This window comes from Cydia pomonella, chromosome 3, assembly GCF_033807575.1.
Source record: "Cydia pomonella isolate Wapato2018A chromosome 3, ilCydPomo1, whole genome shotgun sequence".
NCBI lineage: Eukaryota > Metazoa > Arthropoda > Insecta > Lepidoptera > Tortricidae > Cydia > Cydia pomonella.
In genome coordinates this window covers 6,943,344-6,970,021 of record NC_084705.1, presented here as the reverse complement: position 1 = coordinate 6,970,021, position 26,678 = coordinate 6,943,344, and the positions used below count along the sequence as shown (strand labels likewise).

Genomic DNA, 26,678 nt, shown 5'->3' with positions numbered 1-26,678 from the left:
GTGTATGGATTGTCCTCGAGCCCAGGTATATTTCAGAGGCGTTTGGAACAAATGTTTGCAGATTTGCCACACGTAGGCGTATTCCTCGACGACGTGATTATCACGGGCAGCGATACGGAATCGCATATTGACAATTTAGTCAAGGTTTTCGAGCGGTTGCAAGCTTACGGGTTGCGAGTAAAAAAAAATAAATGCGCTTTCTTTGCTAAATCGATTAATTATCTAGGGCACGTTATTAGTGAAGACGGTATACATACTTGCCCAGAAAAAGTAAAGGCCATCGAAGCCGCGCCGGCGCCACGTAATGTATCCGAATTAAGGGCCTTTATAGGAATGGTTATGTATTACGCGAAATTTGTCGGTAATGTAAGTAGTATAATGGCACCATTATATAATTTATTAAAAAGTGGAGTGAAATTCGTGTGGGATAGGGAGTGTCAGGCGGCTTTCCAAGAAATCAAGAGGGCGCTCGGGTCGAGCCAAGTGCTAACGCATTATTCAGAAAAATTACCACTGATTTTGACATGTGATGCGTCTGGAGTAGGGGTGGCCTCGGTGATATCGCACGCCACGGAGCACGGGGAGCGGCCCGTGGCGTATGCCTCGCGCACGCTTTCAGCGGCGGAGCGCGCGTACGCACAAATAGACCGGGAGGCGCTAGCAATTGTCTACGGAATTCGTAAATTTCACCAGTACCTGTACGGTCGCAAGTTTATATTACGGACTGATCACAAGCCGCTTACGTACATTTTTGGAGATAAGGTCGGGATCCCGGTAATGGCAGCTTCGCGCATACAACGATGGGCGGTTCTTTTATCCGGGTACGACTATCAAATAGAATATGTTGCCTCGAAAAAGAACTGTGCGGACGCGCTATCGCGGTTACCTCAGGGAAAAGAGGGAGGATTGAACAGACAAGAGGAAGTCACTTACGTAAATTTCGTGGAAAGCTTTCTACCGGTAACTAATAATGACGTACGTGTTTCGACAGCCAAAGATAGGATAGTGAGTAGGGTGATCACATACGCGCAGTCGGGGTGGCCGGCTAGTTGCCCAGACGAGGAGATGGAGCCGTACTTTATAAGACGGCACGAGTTATATGTTGACCGCGGATGCTTGATGTGGGGATATCGGATGACTATTCCCAATGCGTTGCGAGAAAAGATCCTTAAGCAGTTGCATATTAGTCATATGGGTATTGTTAAAATGAAATCACAGGCGCGTAGTTATGTATGGTGGCCTAACATAGACGCGGATGTGGAGGCGTTGTGTAGGGCGTGCGAGACATGCGCAGCGGAGGCCGCCGCACCGCCACGGGCTACGCCAAGTCCATGGATGTACGTTACGCAGCCCTGGACTAGGATTCATGTAGATTTTTTACAATACAAAGGTAGGACTTATTTAATACTCACTGACTCGAGCTCAAAATGGATCGAGGTGTTTGAGATGTCACGCACAAACTCGTCCGCCGTAATTAGGGAACTGAGGGCAACTTTCGCTCGCTTTGGACTACCGTCAGTCGTGGTTTCAGATCAAGGACCGCCTTTTACAAGCGCAGAGTTCAAACAATTCTTAACTCAAAATGGGATTGAACAGGCTTTTTCACCCGTGTACCACCCGGCGTCCAATGGAGCTGCGGAGCAAGCGGTAAAGTTGTGTAAACGGGCGATAAAGAAAGCGTTTAGAGACGGGGTAGATGTAGACATGGCATTACAAACTTACCTGCTAGCGTACAGGAATAGCGTGCATAGTACCACGGGAGAAACCCCAGCGATGCTGCTACAAAAACGAAATTTACGGTCGAGGTTAGACTTATTGCGTAGTGATCGCGGGCTGGAAGACCGGGTACGTGACGCGCAGCGCCGCCAGGTGCAGGCCGCTCAGAGCGCCATCTCGGAGCGGAACTTGGCAACGGGAGATACCGTTTGGGCGCGAAATTATACCGGCGCCGATAAATGGATTAAAGGTACTGTGGTAGGCAAGGAGGGTTCACGTCGGTATACCCTAGATAACGGAGACGGCCGACTTCTAGTTAGACATGTAGACCAAATAAGGCGTAGATCAGCTTTATCGAGCATTCCGTGTCCTACGGAGCGGGGGGCCGACGGTGATGAGCAGGCTGAACAATTAGAGAGTCCCAAGGTGCAACAGGGTGGTTTGGTGGAACTGGGGGAGGAAGGGACCGAGACAGTAAGAGAGGAGGAAGTACCTAGTAAAACGTCAGATGAAATTGTTACGGCTAATCCTTCCCCACGTCCTCAGCTACCAGCGCGATCGCCGGTGGCGCTTAGGCCGTTGCCAAGTCGTAGACATAGACTAGAGATAGATTAGTTATAATTAGTTTAAGGTACTTGTAGTATTACAGAAATGCTATAGTGTATATGTAGTTCATGATTAAGTGGGGAGGTGTGATGTATGTGGGTACTTAGCCAAATATATTAGCTAATAAATAAGTGGGTAGCACTAGATTTCTTTGTCTCGATTAAATACTGTAACGAACGGACGTGTGTTATTTCTGCAACCCTTAGTCGGACGCCACCCCCTTCATCTCTATTTCTCACAATTCGCCTAAAATATATTCATACGGCTTTACTACAATGACAATAATGTTGATACTCCAACTCTTGGCTGGCCCTAAATGTATTTCTTTACCTGGAAACTTTCGCCCTAAAGGTGCAGCGGAAAAGTTAATGATCAACCCTATATGAACATAAATATTTTGAACAGCTCACACATACATATTATGTATTTATTATTTAGTAAGTGCGTGTAGTAAGCACATACTCTATTCAGGTTGTATGTCAAATTGTCATACTTAATTATATACTTATATTGTGTGAATGAATGTTGTAAACCGTTTGTTTAATATTGTTCCGTGTGTAACAGGCACTTACTAATTATAATATTATGTAGATACCTATTCGTAGTAGGTAATTAAGAAATACAGCACGTAAACTGAAACAAAAAGGACTTAATCGCTTGAACTTAATTTTATTATTTGGCCTGACATTTCGAATGCATCATTCATTACGTTGCCAGTGCCGACAGACTAATAAAAGTAAGTGCACGCGATTAGGTCCTGTTTCAGTTTAAGTTATGAGTGAAAACAATTTGAAAAACTCGCATTTCCTTTTTGCATTATTAATTAAAGTATATCAACTTGTTAAACACCTATTAGTTAATGGCACTTAATTTAACTTTTCTTGTATTTAGCACAATGAATATGAAATTATTAATATGTAGATATTAACAACCCCGCATAATGTGTATAACTCCTGGTTATGTGTGAATGTATTCCTTAATGTTTTTAAGTTTGAATAACAATGGAGGTAGTCATTTTGTACTGTAGCAATGGACTAATAAAAACTAACAACCAGGCAGACATGACACTTAAAATCGTCTTGCGAAAGCAAAGTCTTGTTACAGCACAGCAATCTTATAAAGAGTGCAAGAAATATGTAAACAATCATTAACAAGAATAGAACGACCCCATGTGCATTGAACTGCAGCCATCGGAGAAAGTGAAGTATGGTGGTCGCAAACCGTTCAACTGCTAGCTTTTAAATGACAGGAAAACGATCGCAAAGGTATCGCCAGGTAGGCTTGAAATAGTTGATATATGGTGCCATATAAGAATTGAGATTAAGCGACGATTAAAATAAAATATAATCCACTTTACGATGTAAAATAAGTAATAATGAAGAAGTTTTAGCTGTTTTGGGCTTTATGGGATTATCATACGATATTAAGGCTCATTTCATCATAACAACCATCGCTATAAACTTTAAAGTTTAATCAATGTCATTATTCTGATTTTGTCGCATTTTTTTAATGCATCATTCATACGTCGGGGCAAAATTTATAGAGTGTGTGCGGAAAGAGAAGAGTCGTGGAATGTTTTGCGCCCCATACTTTCCACGACTCTTCTCTTTCCGCACAGACTCTAAGCAAATTTGATGTTTATAATATAAACATACTTCCACACTTTGTTTTGTCACAAAACAATCATCAGAGTATTCCACACAGTTCACACGAATCCACTTCCTTAAGCTGATATCCACAACCGCCACCGTATAAAGCAATTTCCCGGTCTCAAAGCGGCCGAGCCAGTTTGTCAAGGGCTCCATCTAGATATCTACTATGTTAGGGTTCAACAAACTGCTTTCGCTTTCACAGAGTGCGGCGGATCAAACCAGGAGAACCGCATCGTGGGCGGCGTGCCGGCAGGGGCTAATCGCTACCCGTGGATGGCCAGGATCGTCTACGATGGACAGTTCCACTGTGGAGCGTCGCTGCTTACCAAGGAGTATGTGCTAACGGCTGCGCATTGCGTGAGGAAGTAAGTTATATGGATGACTTCACATTTCTTAATATATATATGTGACAATTTTAACACGATAGTTGTTTTACTAATGAAATTTGATCTATATTGTGACTTTGAAAACAACTGAAAACGAAAATCCGCAAACCATAAACGTGACCAATTTAATCATTGTTACCGCTGACATTTTGGTTCAGGATATCTCTGAAACTGAAGATATTATAATCAACTAGTTGGTGTGTTCATTTTGATTTTTGAAAGTTACGATAACTTTGGTAAGCAAAGTTTTTCCGATGTTTCTGAAACTTAATAGATAAATATAACTTTGTAGATCTAAAATGAGCAGAATTGTTTAGATGATGGTGTGAGGCGTCTTAAAAATGGTATCGGAAATACTCGTAATTTACAACAATTTGTACAATGTATTTGAAACTTTTTATTAGTAAATGAATAATTGGAAAATAAAAATATGAAAATGTTACAAATATTATAACTGAATTTGAAAGGACTACATATAATTTAAAAATGCTAGTTGTAGTGAAAAGTAAAAGTGTTCTGCTTTAGGAAGTGATCACGGCAGTAGGTAAACGTATAGACTATCAGGTTCTCAGGCCGGAGTGAGAGCGAAATAATGATACACGCTCGCTGCCTCAGGATTTCCTTATTACGGTTTATTAAGAAGACCTAGGCACTCTAGGCAGGTAGAATAATGTTGACGGTAAATGTTAACGCATTATCAATCAAGTGTTAAGTATAAAATAAAAGAAATGTGTTTCTATTAACATAAAATGTCTGAATATTATGTTTCATCTACCCAACAAGATGCCAAAAAAAATGTGACCCATACTAATTTCAATCTCAGAACTCTCATTTGTATCGCATCTACTCATTCATTGTTACAGAAGAATGCAAATCTAAATCAGAACACCCAAAACGTGCAAATTGTTGCCTATTTCTGAAGGAAAGTGTTACATTTTCAAATACCTACTAGAATTTTTGGATGACGCGAGCGGGACGTGAAACGGAAAAATACTCTTTCTTGGGTAAATTTTATCAGGTCTGATATCAGGGACTGATTTCGGGCCCAATATCGGGAAGTGTTGATATAATTGGAGCCTAAAGGACATCATTTAGGTATCAAAACGTTGAAGGTATCAATACTTTTGTATAATACGTTTGTTTATCAATACTTTTGTATCTCCAATAATAAGAGGATCCAATATCTTTCTTATAATCTGATCTGAATAGTAGTTGATTTTCTTCATCTTACTTCCGAAATTTACCTTCTCACATCCGAAAAAAAACCCGTCAGGAGTGCAAATTGCAGTTAAAATAATTTGCATTAGGTAGGACTAGCTATAGCAACGCAATGTTGCATGTTAATGTGTACAATATTGTACATACGAGTAATAATAGAACTACTCAACACATACTTAATATGTGATGTGCATTCCGCCTAGCGATCTGTTAAGTAAATATTCCTTATTGCACCAACAATTATACATTTCACATACATGTTAAACTATAAATAAATTTTACAGGAAAATAGAACCAGGTAATAACAGGCGGTTTTATCGCTAAAAAGCGATCTCTTCCAGACAACCTTTAGGTAGCGGGATATGCAGAACTCATACAAAAGTCAACAGGTAGTGTAAGGAGCTAAATATGGAGACTATCAAACAGAAACACACATACTACATACTACTTAAATAAGTATTAAAACAATACCGCATATACAATTAAGTGTAAGGTCAGACAGCCAAAATGTATGAAACAGCCAAATTTTTTTCGCGATTTCTGGGTTGGTCCCATAGTAAAAGTTGCTGAGTATGACCTATATATATATTCACCCCGTAGATTATTGCAGGTGACTAAATAAACACCCTGTATTTAAAGTAATAAAACCATTGAACAAAAAGAAAGACATTATCAATATCTTTATTTTCAAATCCAAATCAATATCGATATGTTGCGAAAAATAGGAAGTTTGCAACAAGTAGGGAGAAATTAAAACACTACCGAATAGAGTGTTTTCGACACGAGTTGCGAATTACCTATTCGCACATGCATCGTACAACGTTTTACAGTACATATGGCCCTTTAAATGCTCGACACAGTAACGTAATATGCTTATTTTCGCACTAGTGCTATAAAGTAGCACCATATGTACTGTAAACATAATTACATGATAAGTAGTACGAAAAAAAAAAATCAAATATCGGGGTCTCGGCCCCGAATACGATTTCTTACCTTTTGGCGTCGAGACCCTTGGCCCGTGGGGTCCGAATGCATCTACACTATTTAAGGAATTAGCCAAAAAAATTGCAGACGCTACCGGTGATCGTAGAGCTGGCAGCTTCCTCGCACAGAGAATAAGTATTGCGATACAACGAGGAAATGCTGCCAGCATCTACGGCACCATGCCGCAGGGGGATAGTTTTTAATTATTTATTTTAAGATTAGTTTTATTTATTTTTAGATTTAGATTTTAAGTTTTACATGTATTACGTTGTTGTGTAATTAAGTGTTATCTTCAATAAATATTTAGTAGTACGAATAAATCAACATCTCGACACTTTGTACCACTGTATTAATCTTGAAGAAGTGAACTAGTAATTTAGTCGTAAGATGCAAAACAGCAGAACGTAATGATAAATCATCGCAAACCGACACGCAAACGTATCGCATGCTTTGTATTTTACGGTAGAATAATAATACGTGCATATACATGATTTTAAGTGGACACATGTTGACGCTTAATTCCTTCGAATTAAGGTCTAATTTTAGTTGTGATAAGTGCATTTCATAAGTGCATACTCTAAACCGGTAATACTCCTAATACCTACTATTTGATACAAAATGCAAATGATTCACGAGTTTTGAATTTAGTAAATTCACTTGTTCTATGTTTTTACAGATAAACATCACACATGTACACAAGTACATACATACGGTGAACCGAATATTCGGTTCGGTAAGATCTGAACCGTACATTCGACCGAATATTTGTATTCGGCAATCGCTATATTCGGCCCCCCTCTAGCTTACAATGAATGAGTAGCTAATGAGATGTTTTATAATTTTTATATTTAAAAGGTATATATAGCTTAGTACAGTATTTCATGAAGAATAAAATATACTAAAGTCATAGGACCCTAATTTTTTTCTGAAAACGTCCACGCGAGAATGTTAACTAGGTAATAACTGACATAAATAAATCTTTATTTACTTGAAACCTAATACAAGGATTGATTCACATGATTTAGATTTCGAAGCTTACGTTCGAATTGGCCTCCCACACATTGGGTTCCATTAAGTATATATATATATATATATATATATATATATATATATATATATATATAAGTAGTAAGCGGTACCTACAGAGAATGAAATTAAAAGACATGAAATACTTTTCTTCTCAATACCATTTTCTCTTTTTGTATGGACGTTCACGTAGTATACTTCCCTAATTAAGGTGGTGTCATGACGATAGGCCATTGGTAATGGCCCATTACTAACAACCGTCATATGTATCGTTTTGTTTTACGAGTACGAGTTTGTGATAGCTGATTTAGCAGGCACTTGGCGATACTTACAATCTTTGACATAATCCTTCCGGATTCGAACCGGCGTCTTTAGTGTTCCCAAAGTAGTGAATTTTCGGTACTGATTGTTTTACGTGCTGGAGCAGATTTGCCACAGCTTTTCACTAAAAATTTTATGTAGTTGTCTTATGTTTTGCTCTCTCTATTTCAGGCTTAAACGTTCGAAGATCCGTGTGATCCTCGGCGATCACGACCAGACGATCACGACGGAGAGTGCGGCCATCATGCGCGCTGTCACCTCCATCGTGCGGCACCGGAGCTTCGACGCGGACTCCTACAACAACGACATAGCGCTGCTCAAGCTGCGCAAGCCGGTCACTTTCTCCAAGATCATAAAACCCATCTGTCTGCCACCAGCTAGTAAGTAACATCACTTGAAAGCTTCAAAATACACCCCGAGCCAAAAGGATGGAAACAAGCTTATATGTATAGCAATAAAACACCTGTGATTTTTATACTACTCATTGCCAATTAGAAAAAAGAAATGATAATATAACATTTGCCAGTACAACATTTTGTAAAGAAATTAAAAAGGGCGGTACCTATAATTTTGCGAGCCATTTCCGTCAGTAGAAAAAGGTGGCAAATTATAAAAAAAATAGGCGCGGAAGGTTGTCCTCCCATAAAAGAAATGAATTTTGCGCCTTTATACGTAACTTTTACCTACAAAATTATATTTTGTAACCTTTTTACGATATAGGTATTAGGATGTTTTAATACTTCGGGTATATTTTTAATATTTTGGGGTTGCCTAATATAATTTGGTTACCGATACAATATACAATAGGTAATAATAATAGTAGAAACCAATTTTTTCAAGAAACCAACGTTGCATCCATACTTTTGGCCTGGGGTGTATCTGTTGCCGCCATCGTACGACAGTGCAGCTTCAATGTGAACTACGACATAACACATCCTTGAACGATTTAAACGATATAGAACAACGCGACACAAACAACCTTTTCATTCAAATGCTAACACTCCGATTTCCTGCCAACGACGAGTCAGTTATCATTCGACTGGAAATTAATGAAAGTGTGGAGCGTCCGAGTTAATTAGTTACTGAGCAACAAAGTTGGATAACAGCACACTTGTTACCGAAGCCATAGTAAATAATTAACTACCTACCAAACGAAAAGAAAACAATACTAAAGATTTTTTTAAAAGTACGGTCAAGGAATTTGATTTCTGTACCATTTCGTGCGAAATAGTGCATAAGTAGATCAAATTCCTATTCAACTTTATTTATTGTATTGGTTTTGATTATTTTTTGATATGACTTTTTGCGCCTAAAGCTTTGGCTTTGTTCCATATTCCATGCCAACGATGTTTAAACAAAATCATAATTATCTATATGCAAATATTTTATACGCCACTTTGTCCTGTCTCACAGATTTTTCTCTAAAAGCTTCTCCAATTTAGAGGCAATGAAGACATTGTTAACCATTGTTTTCAGGTATAGATCCCTCCGGTAAAGAAGGCATCGTGGTTGGCTGGGGTCGCACGTCAGAAGGCGGGCAGCTGCCGGCTGTGGTGCAGGAGGTGCGCGTGCCCATCCTGTCGCTATCGCAGTGTCGCGGGATGAAGTACCGAGCTTCCCGGATCACTAACAACATGGTTGGTATTTGGTATAACCCCATTTCATTTAACATGGCGGGATTCCACTTGAAACTGCACAAAAAGAAATTTTGCGCTTCAAAGCCATCGTGTGTTCAAATAATTACACAAAATGATATAAACTGGACAGTTACATGTAAGGCACGACGCCGCAAAAAGCGGGTATCTATTGTTGTCACAACTTGTATTGTTTACGCCTAATGACGGTCTCAAGTGGAATCCCGCCATGGTAAATGAAATGAGGTATATATCCCTCAGAAAAAGGGCATCTAGGGGGTTATAGTAACACGCCAGAAGGCGGGAAATACAAGGAGATCTTTAGTTACATTTTTTATTGACTTTTGACTAGAACAATCGTACCTATTCGATTTTAAAAATAATATATTGAATCAGTATCATATTTCCATAATTCAAATACGCTTCTCAGGTTTCAACAATGTCTGTTATTGCTTCTTGTAATTATTTTCTATTCAAATAATAATATTTTTTCAGCTGTGTGCCGGTCGAGCGTCTACCGATTCTTGCCAGGGCGACAGTGGTGGGCCTCTACTTTTACAAAAGGGAGACAAATTCCAGATTGTTGGTAAGAAACAGTAAAAACATTCTCCCAGATGTGTGTTTTCATATACATATGTATTTTACTATAAAAACTTCAAACATCATTTCATCTAAGGAAAAATAATTAATTATAAAACTTATAAACCAATTCGTTTCATCAAAGATTTAAGCATTAAACTTGTTCAACTAATTTTCAGGCATAGTGTCGTGGGGCGTTGGTTGCGGACGGCCGGGGTACCCAGGAGTCTACACGAGAGTCACTCGCTTCCTGCCCTGGCTTCGAGCCAACTTACGGGATTCCTGTCTCTGCGGGAACTGATTTGTAGATCTACCATTTATCTGAGACGGTTGGTTAAGTTGCGCGGTGATTTTCGTAGAAAGTAGCTGTGGTTTAGGACTAGAGGCTGGCAAAACCCAACAGATTTTTATGGTGTATTCTTGACCGCATTTAGAAACTAAAATGGCATACAAAGTTTTCTGAAATCGATCTTGTTTTAGAGATAAATTCTTGTGAAAATTTATTTTTATATTAACTAAAGTGAAAAACGCCTTTTTGGCTGCGTTGCTGCCACTATGTGACTTGGTTTAGTTTTAAAGGAAACTCACAATTATTATCGTAATTAAAAAAACAGCCTAGTTATTCGTTGTAATGTTTAGTTTCGCCAAGATATAAAAAGAAATAATGTGTCATGTGCAGAAAACGCATTAGTTCCGGTTTTTTTTAACATAACTCATATAACATTTATGCTCCTTATGATCTCAGGAATGCACGGTTAAAATCTGTTGGGTTTTACCTGCCATTCTATATTTATTTACTCTGCAAAATCAAATCAGCGTACAGCCGAGCCTCCAACGAGCCCGTAGCTGACCATAATAACTTCTTATCAACCGCATGATTTAAATGGCAGGCCTATAGAATATACAGGGTGGAAACAATTAATGCACTCTCGTGGGAAAGTTCCTTAAAATCTTAAGATAGCTCATTTTACTTAAAGGAAACATTATTTTATTTTTAACTTAAGGTTCTAAGACATTTTTCTTCCAGGGCCCATTCATTTTTCCACACTGTACTGTAGAAGCTTTAAAATGACTTTAAAAGGGTAAAATCCAACTAATTACGACATAACGTACATGCAAATGTGAGTCCAATTACGATTAGAATAAGCAGAAAGTCATATATCGAAAACAGCCAACCATTTGTATAAAATAAACGCTGTACAAGTAAGTAAGCATTTCTTTAAAAAAGGCACTCATATTTATTTTTTATTTTTTCATAAATTTTGTATTTTTTTCTACTTAGAATCACGATTCGATCCTAGTGGGATAAAAAAATGTCCTAGAGTTTTTTATTCTATTGTGTTACCATTTCTATATACTTTATATGGCGGTAACAAAGAGGAAAGTTTGAAAAATATATGGTATTTTTGGGACACTTTTTTTTCTATAAAGATGTAAAGGGCTCGCGGTCCTGACTAGAAATAACGCAAAAGTGGTAAAAAAGGTCACATAAAAATAGTGGCAAAACACAAAAGAAACGCTCAGGTAACAAGATAAAAGAAAGTCATTTGGGAAGCAATAAATATTAAGTTGCCACTTTTTCATCAAGTTGGGTGGCATTAATTTATAGGTAATTTTGTTTTGTTCTGTTTAAATACTGATGTAATGTAGTTAATACTCAATAGTTTTAAAAAGACATATAGCAATAAAAAGCAGTTGAAAATTACATATACCTCCTACATGTCTTCGACTAGTTAATTGTAAGTACCTATACTTGAATGAATCGGTGTGTGTACGTATTTTTCGCTTGTTTTTAAGCCTTTTGTATATAGTTTACTCATACATATTAGACTGTTAATGAAATGATTGTAATGTTTGTAAATATTAATATTATGCAGTTTATATTGTATTAAGTTATTTAAATTATTTTGATAAACATACCGCATACATCATTGCATGCATCTCATTCGCTTGCTTTTCAAATACTTTGGTACTTGCATTGTTCACTTAAAGCGTCATCTATCTACATATTCTTCAAATGTGATCAGTGTTAGAAATTACAAAAATATTTTACTCCGCAGTCAAATTATGCACGGTAAACAAAACATTAATAAACATCTAGATAATTTATTCAGCTATCATACTATTATTAAGTACATATATTGAATTAATGCTCATCGTATTAAGAACATCTTATAATAACTCTATTTTAGTATAAACAGGACTTTTTTTGTAGTTAGTGGTAAAATTCATTCAAATTTCGTAGATACTTTCATATTCGAATTTGTAAGATAAAACTAATCTAATGGCAACCTGTATAGATTTTAATTAATATAAAGGTGTAAATTACTAACAGTCTTAGTTTAGTATTAATGATATTAATTACGAAAAGGCCGGTGGTGCAGATTACCAATAGTAATAAGAGAAACTACTACCTAAGTGTTCATTGGATTATTTGTACATACATATTGTATTGGAACATTGTTTTATATTTTCTAATTTATTTTTATTTATTGTACAATATATGTATAGGTCAGTAGCTAGACATAATGTAATACTTCATTGTTAACTAGATATTTAGTGAAAATTCTTAACTGCCTACTATAAATTTCGTCTAACAACAATACAAAAAAAATTTGGTTACCTATTCAAATTTGAAGTAAACACGTTAAAGTTTTACTTAGCTTAAAACTTTAAAACTTACATTATAATTAACGTGGGTACAAACATAAGTGCTGACCACTATGCAAACGGTATTGTGCTCGACACGAATAATCAAATAAAACTAGAAGGCAAATATTCAAATCTCCCTTATCAGTTAGATATAGATCTTTTGGTTAAAAAAGCCCGCTGTACAAAAGTTCACTACTGCAAGTATTCACATATTTACCTAGTAGTCATTCACATAATTCAATTTCTACTTTAATTGATCACTTTGAGTTTCCTGATTTGCATGTACATAAATAAATAAATATTATATGACATTATTACCCAAATTGAGTAAGTCCCACAGTAAGCTCAATAAGGCTTGTGTTGAGGGTACTTAGACAACGATATATATAATAATTAAATATTTATTAACACTTAAATACATAGAAAACACCCATACTCAGGAAGAAATATCCATGCTCATCACACGAATAAATGCCCTTACCAGGATTTGAACCCGGGACCATCAGCTTCGTAGTCAGGGTCACTACCCACTTGGCCAAACCGGTCATATATAAATATGCCAGGATCATTAATATTTTTTTACTCGGTTTACACAATCGATTACGTTTCTGAAACAGGTGATTAAATTGAGCATTGTCAGCAGTGACCATTTGTACAATGTTTAGATTTAAGAACAGAAAAGCTCTTTAGGCTGTACCTGTGATATCCCTATCACGATAAAATTTGTTATAACTAGTTGTTTTTTTACAAAGTAGTAGCTAGCGTCTAGACGGGCAAAGAGCTCAAAAAGTATTCATGCTACTACTTTCCTCACGAAATTCACCAAAGAGAGAAATTTTGGATATAATTTGAAATCTTTGTCCATGTAGAAATAATCTCTTCTTACGTGACAAATTTGATTAAATGTCTAATACTCTATTTAAAATTAGTTTATGTGTATAGTTTTAGATTCTATTAACAAAAGCAAATTCCACATCATATAATCACTAAAAATATGAAACTAATTGGCTGGATTGGTTCTTGGCTTTCTGTTCGAGTTCATATTTATTATATAATATTAAGAAAGTGTATTGTAATCGACTTTTCAGAGAGTCTCAAATCTAAGTATCAAAATTGCAAAATTCTTTTTTGATAGTTTTATGTATTATTTTGGAAAAAAGGGCAGGCAAATAAGCTACAAAGGTTATATAGGTAAGTATAGTAGATTTCTTCAGATCTACAAGTAGTAAGTATAGATTACAATAAAAAAATATGTCAATTTAAGTATATTTACTGAAAATTGATGCGCGCGTACCTTGTACAATGAAAGTTATTGTTGTGTTTGCATGTTAAATCGTTTACATTTGTTATATAGCTTAATTATAATGTTGTTGTTTTACAAGTTGGTGCTATTTATATTTTTTATATTTATAATTTGACTGCTGCTGCTTTTGTTCTTGTGGAATGTTGGAAATAAAATTATACAAATAATATTTATTAGCATTTTTATTTTCGAATTGCAACACTACAAGGTAGGATTTTCCAAACAACAAAACTTGGGGGGTTGGCTACTCTTGCCAGCCCCACGCCTCGAGGAATCCTTTCAAACCAGGGGCCACAGCACCACGTGAGAGGCTGTTTCTTCTGTCTCCGTGCATCCTCGGCATAGGGGATTGTCTGTGACACCTACACCTTGTTTGTCTTTGTCACAGTCTATTTTTTTTAATTCCCCACCGTAAATATTAAGTAGTATGGTTTATGCTGGGCAACAAATAACCCGACCAAAGTATGTAGGTTCTTTTGTTTTGCGTATATTCTGTCCCTCACGGGTGCACGTGTATAGCACATCTATAGGATCCTACCATCTATGCAATGTGGCAAAACAATTTGGTAGTAGAAAAAGACGCGAAACTCAGAATACGTATGAAGAATTTTACTACTGATATAAAACTGAATTTGGTTTGTCCGAATAGTTGTTAAAGATTTTAAAAAGCCCATACCTCCAAGTCGCATAGACGCATGATTAAAATGGTTGTGTGATATTAGATCGAATAGTCAAAACGACGTGGCAAAATCGCACTATTTACGAGAACGCTACTACTACGAGAACTAGATAGTCAAAGTGATGTTCGATAAAAATATATCATATTATCTTTTCATAATATTTGAGCAAGGAAATTAAATAAAAATTTGGGGACAGTCTTACACAGATCGACCTAGCATCAAACTATGGGTAGGTACTAGGTGACGATATAGATAAATAACATACTTATATACATAGAAAACACCCATGATCAATCATCACACAAATAAATGCCCTTACAGGGATTCGAACCTGGGACCATCGGCTTCATAGGCAGGGTCACTATCCACTAGGCCAGACGGATCGTTAAAATTGTGGCATACCTACGAAACGCTGCATTGGACTGTTGTATGGAGCTAAAATCGTCCCCTGTCCCTTTTCTGCTCTATTCGGTTTACGAACAAGCATAGCGAGACAGCATAATTAATTAAGTATGTAACTTACCAATAGTCCAATTACTATTCTCTCAACTCTCGGTCATGTGAGTGACAAAAATGCAGGAATTGCATAGATTACGCGCGGCACGTTGGAAAGTGGCACTTTCCATCGTAACCGGTCGCCCAAAGGACGCACACATGTCTTGTCTACTGTTGAGGATGTATTGAAGCATTTGTGACATTAGCTTGTTAGCCTAGTCAAAATAGTGCGTAAAACCATAACGACCGTGATAGAAAGCCACCTAAGTAGGCCTTTACACATAAGTAGTTAGAATTTAGGAGATGGTTTACCCTAACTATTATGACTAAGTTCCACTACATTTTTTACCATATTTCACATAGAGTCTGTGTGTAATTTTTAATGCATTTATAACAATGTTATGTAAGTTCAGTTTGTATTTCATAAAAAAAATTAGTTTTCCGGTCAGTGTAATAATTTTCATGATAATTTTCCCACGTTAAATAGGAAACAGTAAGTTCAAAATTATAGGTTCAATATTATCCAATCATTTAATTGGCTTCATAATAAATAACATGATACTGATTGTTTATTTATCTCGTAGAGACAAAAATTAGTGGGGCTGTTTACACTGCCGTACCCAAAACACGTTGGATGCGCGCTCAGTGTCCCTCGACGGGCGACAGCGCCAAGTTCAAGAACAGAGGCGCCCACAGAGCGCGAATATTTTATTCCAAATTTGAATTTTTCTTTTTCTTTCGAGTCTTTTGTTTCAAGTGCCAACATGTGGAAGTATATTTTCCTTTTAGTGTGTGCTGCCGCTTTCACTTATTCTGAGGTGAGGATGTCATGAATTTATGATAATTTATGGATGTTTTTGTCCGTTTCTGCCTTAATATGTTTTGAATTTTCGTTTATCCAAAAATCAGAATAACGTATATTATTTTTACTACATTTTGTCCGTTTAAAAGATTGATCAACATGCGTTAACTATGAGTTTTTACGCACATTGTCTTCAGGAAGCGCGTAGGTTGATTTCAGGCCAGTAAATATTATCAAAAAATTTAAAATTGAGCAACAATTCGTTTTGGCGAACAAAAAGGAGATTATAACAAGTAACTTATAAAAAAATCTCTAACATTCCAAATATCTCAACGTGAGCAAAATAACTATAAGTAAAACATTATAAATCGAATCCGTCTAAATTAATGTGTGAATATTTGTTATTCAAAATATCACTTCTACCTAAGCCCATCCTACTAGCCAACGTGGAGAAACAACAAAAAATTACACCAAATTACACCTTTCTAAAAGATAAATACAACTTTATTATCTGTTTTTAGGGTTCCGTAGCCAAATGGCAAAAAACGGAACCCTTATAGATTCGTCATGTCCGTCTGTCTGTCCGATTATGTCACCGCCACTTTTTTGAAGAGCTGGTGTGGGCAAAAATAAGATAATAATGACCGAGTCTGTTGGATATTTCGTAAAAAGAGCCAATAATAATCATTAATTTTAATTAACTATTGAACACAGAATGAAGTTTCGCGCGATGCTCGAGGAGTGTTCACGAAGAACTTCTTTGGCGGCGTGTGGGGCAACCGTCCACCCCTCATGGAGGTCAATCAGCCTAGAGCCATCTGCACTTGCAGTAAGTTTCTTTTTTTTTTAATACTACGTCGGTGGCAAACAAGCATACGGACCATCTGATGGGAAGCAGTCTCCGTAGCCTATAGACGCCTACAACTCCAGAGGTGTTACATGCGCGTCACCGACCCTAACACTCTGCACCCTCGTTAAGATCTTATCTTACAATTGTGGATTGACAGTCTTACTGTGTCCATGTCGATACTGAACTAGCAAAGAATCACCTTTTCCGACCGTAAATAGGTAAGTCTCCTTGTTACGTTTCAAGTCTAAAAGAGTGTTCACGAAGCATTCTGGAGGTATGTGGAGCAGCCCGAGCTAAGTATATATGTAATGTAGCCAAATACTTTTAGTAAAAATCTAAAAATTGTGAAGGGTCGTTACTATCGTTAGCGACATAATTTTTACTCGTGCTTACTTTTAAAGCAAACGTATATTCACCTAAAGGTGTTGACGATATCTTTCAAGCGCTCGATATGTAAAGCTAATTGAAAATATCTTACACTACCTACGTTGTTGAGTTTTACTGTTCTTACTTCAGAATGTGGAGAACGGAATGAGGCAGGCCGCATTGTGGGCGGCAGGGAAGCTGGCGAGTTCCCCTGGATGGCCAAGCTGACCTACATCAAGAGATTCTACTGCGGGGGCATGCTCATCAATGACCGTTACGTGCTCACCGCTGCCCATTGCGTTAAGGGGTAAGTTGTTTATTTTTGTTATCGTAAGGGGTACCTAGGATGTACAGCGTAGATGGTAAACTAATCTAGATTCACGTAAACGTTGTAGGTAGTGTAGGTACTTATTTACACTCGCAATTAAATGCGTTTACCCGTTTTCCGTCACCGTTTTAAATAAAAAATAAAAACGGCCAAGTGCGAGTCGGACTCGCGCACGATTGGTCTTAGAAACAAAATTTCAAAAAAAATCTAAATTCAAATATTTATTCTGCAAGTAGGCCTCAAGGGCTCTTTTACAAGTCAATACAACATTTATAGTAACATCATATAGTGACAAAACAACATTTATAAATACAACAGCCAATACCTGGGTAAACATTACATTATAATAATCTTAAAATAAATAATTACTACAATACAATAGAGATGTATAGTCTCTATGGTTAAAAACACATTAAATCTGGAGATGTAAAAGGTCCCCAATGTCAGAGTACTAATACTAATAAAATTTGGAGGTGTAAAGTCTCTCCAAGTGTCAAAATAAAATGTATACCTACTAAATAAATAAACCGCGTCTGGACTGTTAAACGGCGCCCAAATCAGGTTTCTTGTATGGGAGCCCCCTTAAATATTTATCGTACTCTGTTTTTTAGTGTTTGCTGTTGGGCAACAAAAATGTATCATCTGTGAAAATTTCAACTGTATAACTATCATGGTTCATGAGATACAGCCTGTTGACAGACGGACGGTCAGCGGAGTCTTAGTGATAGGGTCCCGTTTTACCCTTTGGGTACGGAACCCTAAAAACTAGTAAAAAATTATCTTCAGGGATCTTTATAAGTATTCGAAAAATAAATATCTTTCAACTGCCAGCGGGCATTGTATTTTGTCCTGTTTTTAAGTGTTTGAGTGATTTAGCACGAAACAGCTTGGAGATTGTAGCTAATTTAATTAAAGAATTACCTGCATAAAACGCTTGCAAATAAGTTCGCTTCTTCGTTTCGCCTTCGCATGAGATGATAATGATAACCTTTGTAGTAAGTAGGTACACGGTTAATATTCAACTACACAAGACGTGTTGCTAAGTACCTAGTGTTAATGCATCACTGAGTGTTTAAAGACGTGTTTACCTCCTCGATTTGCATTGCCACTCAGTTACGAGATATTGTCACCATCTGCTAGCTACTTATTGACTCAACAAGCCATTTTACACATCTTATGTAACTCTGCAAGTAACAACGCAACTTGCGTTAGGATTCCTATGCGATACGCTCAGGAATAATGTGTAGTAAGTGTTTTTTTTTATACCACGTCGGTGGCAAGCAAGCATACGCCACGCCTGATGGTAAGCAGTCACCGTAGCCAATGGACGCCTGCAACACCAGAGATATTAGATGCGCATCGGTGACCCTTTAAAAACCTGTATACTCCTTTTTTGGAGAAGCCCATACCGTATCCCCTCGGGAAAACCTCGGCAGGGAGCTCATTCCACATCCGAAGAGTCCGCGGGAGGAAATTCCTCTTAAGCTGCATAGTATGCGACCATTTAGGTGAAAGAACGAAGAGCGAGAGGCGAGGCGTGAGGATGAAGAACACCCTGCCGATGGCGAGCGGTGCGGTGAGAGAAAGCGGCCGTTGGCATCATGTCAAACAATTCTTCCGAGCACAGCCCATTGTACAAGCGGTAGAACGTACATCAGGAGGTAAAGTCTCTCCTTAGACTTAAAGTTTCAATACCGCTTGTGAGTTTGGGATCGTGGACGATTCGTACAGCGCACCTTTGGACCATTTATCTAAAAAAAATATCTCAAGTCAATGTTTTTTTTATGTTTGGACGAGTTTCTTGGCGTCATTGCCCAAAAAACTGAAACAATTTTCTCTTAATTTTTACAAGTACCCGTAAGTAGTCTACGTTTTAAGCTGATTTAGGTACTCCAGAATTAGTATTTTCAAAAAAAAAATTCGTTACTTTTTTTTCATTCAAGAACGGGAACGGGAATTATGTGTCTAAAGATAAAATAAGATTGTTAAAGTTATTATAGTAGGTTAAGGTTTATTGAAATAGAATCATCTAAGTACATAATCAATATCTACATATCACATTCTTCATTTAAAAACAAATAGAAATTGTTTCTTAGGCATTACGAAATCATTTGGAAAATTTTGCTTCTCTGTGTTAAGTCTTAATGATTTTGGTAATTAAATACGTTTGTGTTTTTATAACATGTGTGATATATTACATATAGAGTTGTTTATATAACAAAAGTAATCACAACCCTTTTGAATCTTAGGCACCTATACCTAATTAAGATAATGCGAATCGCCATTAAAACGAAATTCGAATACGACTTAAAATTAATTACGGAATATCCACACTACCGTGAACTTTATGTGGGTTAACGAGACATTAACGACTGGCTCCAATTTTTTTATGAAGGAATAAAACGGAGGGATTTTTGTTTCCCCTAGATTTAGTACGCAAAGTGATCAGAGGTCAAGGTATTTGCATAATCTAAAGTTATGTATGAACAATGCATATAAACCTATTTATTGTGGGTATGCATGTCTGAATGGCTCAAAACTACGCTGTAAATAATGGAATAATTTACTTACAAAATGTGTTTAAAAATAAACCTACAATAATGATGTCTTTGATCTTTGATACACAAATGCGAAGCTTTGGTAAAATTATCAACACATAAAAAAAATTCAACATATTTTTAAGGCACCTTGTAACTAAGTATGATCGAATCAGTAAGAACAATAAATTCTTGTCGAACGACGCATAAATAGTTCATAAGTTATTTATAAATATAAATTTTACGTAAATTGCAGGGCAATGTCTTTTTATACGGCTGCCCAAAAAAGGACTCTAATGTTTTCAGGGTTCATGTTTCCATTATATTAGTGACATATATTATAATTTGTGTATAAGTATAATCCTATGGACTGGGCATCCAAAGTCCGATAACCCGAGGACGAAACGACTCCACAATAAATTGGTCGGATCCAAATTTGTGAATTCCTCTCAGTACCTATAGCTCAGGACATTCACCTTAAACCGGCCTGGAGGCGCCAGCGGCAACGGTTCAACATACCCGAAATGTGGTCGATATCTCGATATGTATTGTTGACACTAAGTTTGGCAATAATATACTCCGCCTTGTACGTCATTGTTATCTCTTCAAGTTAGATTTCACAATAATTTAGAAAAGAAAAAAAAAACTATCTTAAACCATGAAGCAATTAATGTACAAATTGAAATTGGGTTATGAGTCATATATCATCGGCGGATATAACGTCAATATGTCCATAAGTGGTTGACACGACTGCTCCAATAGTTGCCACCTTCAATCTTAATTTATAAGTATACAGTCGACTATTGAAAAAACAAGGCTGTTAGACTTTGGCCTTCTCTTTTCTAATAGCAGGCGGTATGAGTCTGAAAATCAAAAGAGATATAAAAGACTGAGAAGTGCCTAAAGTTATTTTCTAGCAAAACACACCAGTTTGTCGTTTTGGTTGGTTTGGTGTCGGACGTAACTTTATAAATCATGTACAATCGTTCTTACTGCCAGCCAACAGTGCTGTCTTTTGCCAGAAAACATCATAAATATCTAGTAGGTAAATATTTCAGATTTTATTTTTTAAATTATTTTGGTAGTTTGTACTAATATCTATCGTATTCTATAGATCGTACACTAGCGTTAAAAAAAGAGTAATGTCCAAGTGCATCGTAAAAACGTGTAAATAACGATGACACATAATGCGTACCTACACTCGTACAGTAAGTGAAAGCGTAGGTAAATAATGAGACATTATAGTATTCATGTCCGAAATGCTGTTCGCTTTCGCTGAACATTCGGTACCTATCTAGTAAGCCGGTCAAAAATTATTAAATACAGAGTAGGTAGGTACTATTTCTGTTACTCCCTGAATTCCATAAAAAAATAAGTGAAATGGATTTCAAAGGGACCATAACACTTTGTATACATTATATTTGTGAAATCAACTTGTAGTGTTAATTGATCAATCAAATAATCATACATCAAACCAAAATTCGACACCGCTAGAACATCACGGAATGTACGCCCGAAAACCTAGAAAATGAATCCCTTGCTTTTTAACTTTTTTATTCAAGGAACTAATTATACCGTGCATTCTAATTCCAGCTTCATGTGGTTCATGATAAAGGTGACGTTTGGAGAGCACGACCGCTGCAACGCCACGACGCGGCCCGAGACTCGCTTCGTGCTGCGCGCCATCGTGAACAAGTTCAGCCTCACCAACTTCGACAACGACATCGCCCTGCTGCGGCTCAACGAGCGCGTGCCTCTGTCGGAGGCTATCAAGCCTATCTGTTTGCCTGCTAATGATAGTAAGTGATGGTCATGAATATTATTTTCAATCGGACTAACGTGAATCGAATTCGGTTATCCTTAGTGATCCGGAAAATAAGACTCTGATAAGTATCTAAAAAGACACTAAATATTATAAAATTGGTATCAATCAAAACGCTATAAGAGCTGAAAAACACCTTGAGAGATTTTTTTTCACCTTGAAGGGTTAAATACCTCTCATGGTTTATGTTATAAATACGACCAATGAAACCTAATTTGGTACTTTATTAACATAACAAGAAAGACGTCTATATATTTTGTGTCGTGTCAAATCTTGACTGTGAGCAAGGATTATTATCCGACTTTAAATGAGATTACAGATTGTTTTATTCTGGAGTTTAAAATGGCTTATATAAAACTACACGCCCGGGCTTAAAACTTAAACTCTCATACCTATATATGAGCAGTTTAGTTATAAAAATGTTCGTCATGTGTGCCTTAATTCACTATTCGAAAAAGGATCAAGTACTGTCAAGTAATTCATCTCCTTATGTTTCTCGTGAACAGAAGAGCTCTACGTCGGAGTGAAGGCCGTCGCTACCGGCTGGGGTACCCTGACGGAGGAAGGCAAGGTGTCGTGTACTCTGCAGGAGGTGGAATTACCCGTGATAAGTAACCAGGACTGTCGCAAGACCAAGTACACCGCGTCTATGATCACTGACAACATGCTGTGTGCCGGGTACCCGGCTACTGGACAGAAGGACTCTTGCCAGGTTAATATTCAAACTTTTGTAATAATTATTTGCTCAATTTTTAAAATTGATTCGACTAAAAAATTACGTATCCAATTACATTTTTACTAGTTAAAGTCGTCACTACAAGAAGTAGTTAGGTATGTACCTAGTTTATTCGTGGCAGTAAGCGTATAATTAATATGTTTGCTTTATTTTCTTAGAATCTAAAAGTATCTTAATGGAACTTAGCAAGCATAAGTAATAAATATTGTGGTAGGTTATTAGCATTTTTCCTCAGCCCATAAATTAGGAGACATTTAAGTTTATCAAAATGCCGATAAAATTATATCAAAACAAGTGAATCCAGTTTTAATGTACGTTATACTCGCTGTTTGGATGTCATTAAAAAGAAAGTTTTAGGTATTAAAAGCACTTTCGCCCATTTTTCAGGGTGACAGCGGTGGACCACTTATCACGGAGAAGACGACCGCGTCGCAAGAGAAACGCTACGAGTTGATTGGTAAATATTTATATATCCGTCTCCTTCCTCCGACAAGTATTTACCTAATGGCCCAAGCTACCTATTATTATGGTCGACGTCAAAGATTACGCGCAATATGACGTTGGAGACAGAGGATGTACCGCCGGAGCTTTGATGTCGATTTTAGGATGTTTTTTTAATGGGTTACACTAAGAAGATCTATCTTTACCTACTAAAAAACAGGATATTTTTAGACACCTAAAAAAAATGCATTCTTCGAGCATGTGCCTCCACCCTTAGGTAGTTGTTTTAATGGGAAACATATATATACTTGGCTACGAGAAACTACATTGCTACATTGCAAATGACATTCTGTATTGCATTAAATAAACCAGCCTTAGAAAATATTGCCTGAGAAAAAATCTTGCAACACAGAATCTGATTGATTTCCAGGTGTGGTGTCATGGGGCAACGGATGTGCGCGCCCTGGTTACCCGGGCGTGTACACGCGCGTCACCAACTATCTTGGATGGATCCGCGAAAACACAAAGGACGCGTGCTACTGCTCCGATTAGTTCATGAGCCCAAAACCTAACCTAAGGGCCACGAAAATAAGCACCGACGAATTTACCCGACACTGGTAGCACGGTAGTTTTTGAACAATAAAAATACTGCACCGTAAGAGTCGATTAACATAAAATTCATTCAGAGTATTTTATTCGTGGTCGAGTCATGGGTTTGTTTAGGTCAACCGCGCAAAGAAAACCAGGGGCCCGTTTTTGGAACAATAGAAAACATGCCATATTTATAAATACCGTTCCAGAAATAAGGCCCAGTGCCATTACGTGACTTTAATTTTTTGAAATAGCGTCTGAAATGATTATTGGTTGATGATCAGGAATATTTATGTAGAAAAATGTACGGACGGATGTATGTAAGGACGTCCCATTTCAGGTTTTACTACAGTCTTTCAAGTTTGACGACCGTAATTTTTTGAAAGATTTAGGCCATAAAATATGCCATAATGGAGACATTACAGTTACGGACTATCTTTTTTTGGCTCGCCAGGCAGTGCCAGGTCACTTAAAATTTCAATAGTATGGATTTATACGATGTGAAACCACAATTCGCATTGACTTAATTTAATTATTTTTTTATGTACCGCTCTCGACTCAGACTCGTGCAATAGCGATGTGTTCCTGAGAGATAAATAATGCCCAAAGCAATTAAGTGATAGCAGATGGGTAGGTCTGTATTACTTATGCATGATAAAAAAAAATCTTGCGTCATTTAATAATATTAGATACCTAATTGCTGTATAACGTTTAATCACCACTAACAAGAACTACAACGCGATGATAACTAAAAATGAGATGAGATGTTTGTATTATTTCCAAGGATTACAATTTTTAAAAGACTCGGAACTTGAAACTATTATAATTCGGAACTCGAAAATATTAACATTTTACGACACATTTAGCCGCACTAACCTCAAAATATATTATGTAACCTAACCTAAGTAATTTTGTACTTCCTTAGTAGGAAAACCTTCTTTCAGTTCAGACCCATACTTAACATTTATTGATTTCATTAGGTATTGAAAATTGCACAAAAACACGAACATTCGTGAGAAATGTTACTGAAAGTGAGATTTGAAAAGACATTTATGCCGCCCCTAGCGGCTCATATCACTTGCGGTAGTCTCCATTAATATACGTAGCCTAACGCCTAACATCAAATTTTTGTTTAAAATACCTGACTAGAAGGTAGTCCTTCCGGGTAACTTTGTATACATGGCTGACATAGACATTGAATAGATCTAGACAGTACACCATTTAAATTGTTTTAGAAGACGTTCACATAAAATAATAATTACTTAATATTTAGATCTCTTGATCAATCAGATCGATGTGATAGTTTTGTATTGAATTCTAAGCCACCGTTCCATATTAACAGAAAATTAAATTTACCCGGATTGACTCTGTACGTACTTAAGTAGGTATGCTACTTATGCACTAGTTATACATACACATTAAATTTGTTTCTACATTGATTAATGTTAAGTGCGAGTTTATACATTTGCTACTAAACGCAAGTAGCAGATGTATGAACTCGTGCTTAACACTAATCAATGGGCCATACGTGCAACGGATTATTTACACTATGTGTACCTAAATGCTTGGGTACTAGTGTAGTAGATTTCGTTTAGTTAAAGGTGACATTTGAATGGCAACAGAAGCTGCATTACTGTTGTGCAGCTGTTGTGACATTACTGTAAGAATGTCACCTTTAATTTAAGCATGCAGTAGGGTATGTTTAGGCTGGTGTTACCAAACTATAGTTCGTGTCATCCACGATGACACGCAGATTTGTCAAATCTAACCTTTAATAATATGACAAAACGAGTCAAGACACGCGTCTTCGTGAATGACACGATCCATAATATAAAATCGCCATAGACTTAAACGAACTCTACATAAACTAAGTTATAATTATGTTAAGTATTTAATTCAGAACTATTAAGTACTGAAGGTAATGATTAAAAATATATTTAGAAATTGTGTTTGTAATGATATCACAGGGTGGCATTGCCATGATTATTTAATTATAAATGATATGTTTGGAAAAGACTACTCGTAAGTTAATTTACTTGTAATGACTATGAGAATAATTTATATTAAAAGTAAAACTGAACATTATAAAAATGTTGTTTTATTATTTTAAATATTCCTTTAGGAACTAAATATAATCGATTATTTTATGAAACGTTTCGTAGCAGTACGTCGTCGTTATGTATTTTCCAAAGTAGTTACAATTTAACTACAATTTAAAAATGAAAATTCGATTTACAAAATGATCGCTGTCTAGATTCTTCTAGATTTCTGCTAAATTGTGATATAATAAATTATAACCTACAGTGAACATCCTTTTTAGATTAAAATCCCATGAAAACATAAATGTGAAAATGGATGCCAGGCCTTGCCACAATAATATTGATATAACACAAGATAAATTAAATGAAGCTCAAGATAAGGCTTGGTAAGCAAGCAAGCAATTAATTATCTTGTTATTTCGCGGTTTACGAAAAGATTTTATTTGATTATTCAAACGTCATAAGTAAAGTTTTGCTTTTACCTGTAACTTCGAAATTCACAAACAGGCGATATAAAATGTTTAAATATTTTATGCATACTTAATCCTACTTAGTTCATCTGTATACATACCAAATTATAGTTTTCTAAGTAATGTCGAAATGGGATTCAGAATATTCAGATTTTAATGTCGGTCAATCAGTGTTAAAAAATAAAAAGTCATTTATTGTCGCAAAAAATAAATAAATAGTACATACAGCAAGCAGCAGCAAACATGATTGACTATGGTCGGTTCACATTATTCCAGTAGCATTCCAGTCCAGCAATCCAATCCAGTGCTGGAATGCTACTGGAATAATGTGAACCGACACTGGAATGCACTGGAATGTACCCATTCCAGTGAGCATTCCAGTCCAGTGACTGGAGAGACCGTCAACTTTTCATTCCAGCTAACCCAATCCAGCACCACTGGAAT

At 36.7% G+C, this 26,678-nt stretch overlaps 1 protein-coding gene across 1 annotated transcript in view; it reads left to right on the top strand.

The window, feature by feature from the left end:
* LOC133516622 (transmembrane protease serine 9-like) overlaps window positions 1-26,464 on the top strand; it is a 46,964-nt gene extending 20,500 nt beyond the window's left edge. The window contains exons 4-15 of the mRNA XM_061849636.1: window positions 4,177-4,339; window positions 8,081-8,289; window positions 9,386-9,546; window positions 10,039-10,129; window positions 10,302-10,420; window positions 15,837-16,070; window positions 16,769-16,883; window positions 17,421-17,577; window positions 21,729-21,934; window positions 22,464-22,669; window positions 23,081-23,150; window positions 23,565-26,464. Coding sequence (XP_061705620.1) covers window positions 4,177-4,339; window positions 8,081-8,289; window positions 9,386-9,546; window positions 10,039-10,129; window positions 10,302-10,420; window positions 15,837-16,070; window positions 16,769-16,883; window positions 17,421-17,577; window positions 21,729-21,934; window positions 22,464-22,669; window positions 23,081-23,150; window positions 23,565-23,686 — 1,853 coding nt within the window. The 3' untranslated portion in view covers window positions 23,687-26,464. The remainder of the gene's footprint in view (window positions 1-4,176; window positions 4,340-8,080; window positions 8,290-9,385; window positions 9,547-10,038; window positions 10,130-10,301; window positions 10,421-15,836; window positions 16,071-16,768; window positions 16,884-17,420; window positions 17,578-21,728; window positions 21,935-22,463; window positions 22,670-23,080; window positions 23,151-23,564) is intronic.
* Window positions 26,465-26,678: the final 214 nt, after the last annotated feature.